The following is a 2,500-nucleotide window of genomic DNA, read 5'->3' as shown; positions in this document are numbered from 1 at the left end:
TACTGTGTGTACTGTGTGTACTGTGAGTACTGTGTGTACTGTGTGTACTGTGAGTACTGTGTGTACTGTGTGTACTGTGTGTACTGTGAGTACTGTATGTACTGTGAGTACTGTGTGTACTGTGTGTACTCTGTGTACTGTGAGTACTCTGTGTACTGTGTGTACTGCGTGTACTGTGTGTACTCTGTGTACTGTGTGTACTGTGAGTACTCTGTGTACTGTGTGTACTGTGTGTACTCTGTGTACTGTGAGTACTCTGTGTACTGTGTGTACTCTGTGTACTGTGAGTACTGTGTGTACTGTGTGTACTGTGTGTACTGTGTGTACTGACCCAGGCGTCCGTCCAGCCTCACAAACAGCTCGCAAACACTGAAGGCGATGGTGGTGTGAGCTGGGATCACGATGGACTTGTCTCGGCCTTTGGGGTTCCGGCCGTCATCGATCTGGAACTAAAGCCACACAGAGAGTACAGTATAAGTACACAGAGAGTACAGTATAAGTACAATATACAGTACACAGAGTACAGTATAAGTACAATATACAGTACACAGAGAGTACAGTATAAGTATAATATACAGTACATAGAGAGTACAGTATAAGTACAATATACAGTACAGAGAGTACAGTATAAGTATAATATACAGTACACAGAGAGTACAGTATAAGTACAATATACAGTACAGAGAGTACAGTATAAGTACAATATACAGTACACAGAGAGTACAGTATAAGTACAATATACAGTACAGAGAGTACAGTATAAGTACAATATACAGTAGTATATTTTCTATCATTCTTATTTGAATTATGACATGATTCTCTCCTCAGGGTGAGATACATCTGGTCCAAAGCCTCACTAAATAACTGCAGTACCCGTGTATTCAGTAGTAACTGGTGAGTATTGGTACTACTCCTCATGACGTGTAGTACTTGTATTATCACGTAAGTACCATGACAGTATATTTCCAGCCCTACCCTCATGGTGGTGCCTCTGACCCCTGCATGGACCGTGAGAGAACACTGTCTTGTGGTCCTGATGCTCTCCACCACCACACACAGGACGCTGCGCCTGCTGTTCCGGGACTGCCGCACCAGGCAGTGGTCCAGGTCCACCTTTCTGTTGTCACATGGACAGACATTAGTACACACAGTAGACTCCGCCCTCTGTCCTAGTACACACAGTAGACTCCGCCCTCTGTCCTAGTGCACACAGTAGACTCCGCCCTCTGTCCTAGTACACACAGTAGACTCCGCCCTCTGTCCTAGTACACACAGTAGACTCCGCCCTCTGTCCTAGTACACACAGTAGACTCCGCCCTCTGTCCTAGTGCACACAGTAGACTCCGCCCTCTGTCCTAGTACACACAGTAGACTCCGCCCTCTGTCCTAGTACACACAGTAGACTCCGCCCTCTGTCCTAGTACACACAGTAGACTCCGCCCTCTGTCCTAGTACACACAGTAGACTCCGCCCTCTGTCCAAGTGCACACAGTAGACTCCGCCCTCTGTCCAAGTGCACACAGTAGACTCCGCCCTGTGTCCAAGTACACATAGTAGACTCCGCCCTCTGTCCTAGTACACACAGTAGACTCCGCCCTCTGTCCTAGTACACACAGTAGACTCCGCCCTCTGTCCTAGTACACACAGTAGACTCCGCCCTCTGTCCAAGTGCACACAGTAGACTCCGCCCTCTGTCCAAGTGCACACAGTAGACTCCGCCCTGTGTCCAAGTACACATAGTAGACTCCGCCCTCTGTCCTAGTACACACAGTAGACTCCGCCCTCTGTCCAAGTGCACACAGTAGACTCCGCCCTCTGTCCAAGTACACATAGTAGACTCCGCCCTCTGTCCAAGTACACACAGTAGACTCCGCCCTCTGTCCTAGTACACACAGTAGACTCCGCCCTCTGTCCAAGTGCACACAGTAGACTCCGCCCTCTGTCCAAGTGCACACAGTAGACTCCGCCCTCTGTCCAAGTACACATAGTAGACTCCGCCCTCTGTCCTAGTACACACAGTAGACTCCGCCCTCTGTCCAAGTGCACACAGTAGACTCCGCCCTCTGTCCAAGTGCACACAGTAGACTCCGCCCTCTGTCCAAGTACACATAGTAGACTCCGCCCACTGTCCTAGTGCACATAGTAGACTCCGCCCTCTGTCCAAGTACACATAGTAGACTCCGCCCACTGTCCTAGTGCACACAGTAGACTCGGCCCTCTGTCCAAGTGCACACAGTAGACTCCGCCCTCTGTCCAAGTGCACACAGTAGACTCCGCCCTCTGTCCTAGTACACACAGTAGACTCCGCCCTCTGTCCTAGTACACACAGTAGACTCCGCCCTCTGTCCAAGTGCACACAGTAGACTCCGCCCTCTGTCCAAGTGCACACAGTAGACTCCGCCCTCTGTCCTAGTACACACAGTAGACTCCGCCCTCTGTCCTAGTACACACAGTAGACTCCGCCCTCTGTCCAAGTGCACACAGTAGACTCCGCCCTCTG

At 50.1% G+C, this 2,500-nt stretch overlaps 1 protein-coding gene across 1 annotated transcript in view; it reads right to left on the bottom strand.

Annotated features, from left to right (window-relative positions):
* Positions 1-2,500, bottom strand: part of pjvk (pejvakin) — a 7,927-nt gene that overhangs the window by 2,856 nt on the left and 2,571 nt on the right. Inside the window, exons 3-4 of the mRNA XM_072452005.1 lie at positions 976-1,117; positions 332-449 (exon numbers count right to left, since the gene is read on the bottom strand). Coding sequence (XP_072308106.1) covers positions 332-449; positions 976-1,117 — 260 coding nt within the window. The remainder of the gene's footprint in view (positions 1-331; positions 450-975; positions 1,118-2,500) is intronic.

This window comes from Eucyclogobius newberryi, unplaced genomic scaffold, assembly GCF_026437365.1.
Source record: "Eucyclogobius newberryi isolate DKJ021-1_F unplaced genomic scaffold, fEucNew1.0.hap1 SCAF_1, whole genome shotgun sequence".
NCBI lineage: Eukaryota > Metazoa > Chordata > Actinopteri > Gobiiformes > Gobiidae > Eucyclogobius > Eucyclogobius newberryi.
Note: the sequence above shows the minus strand (reverse complement) of the source record. Positions and strands in the feature narration are given on the sequence as shown.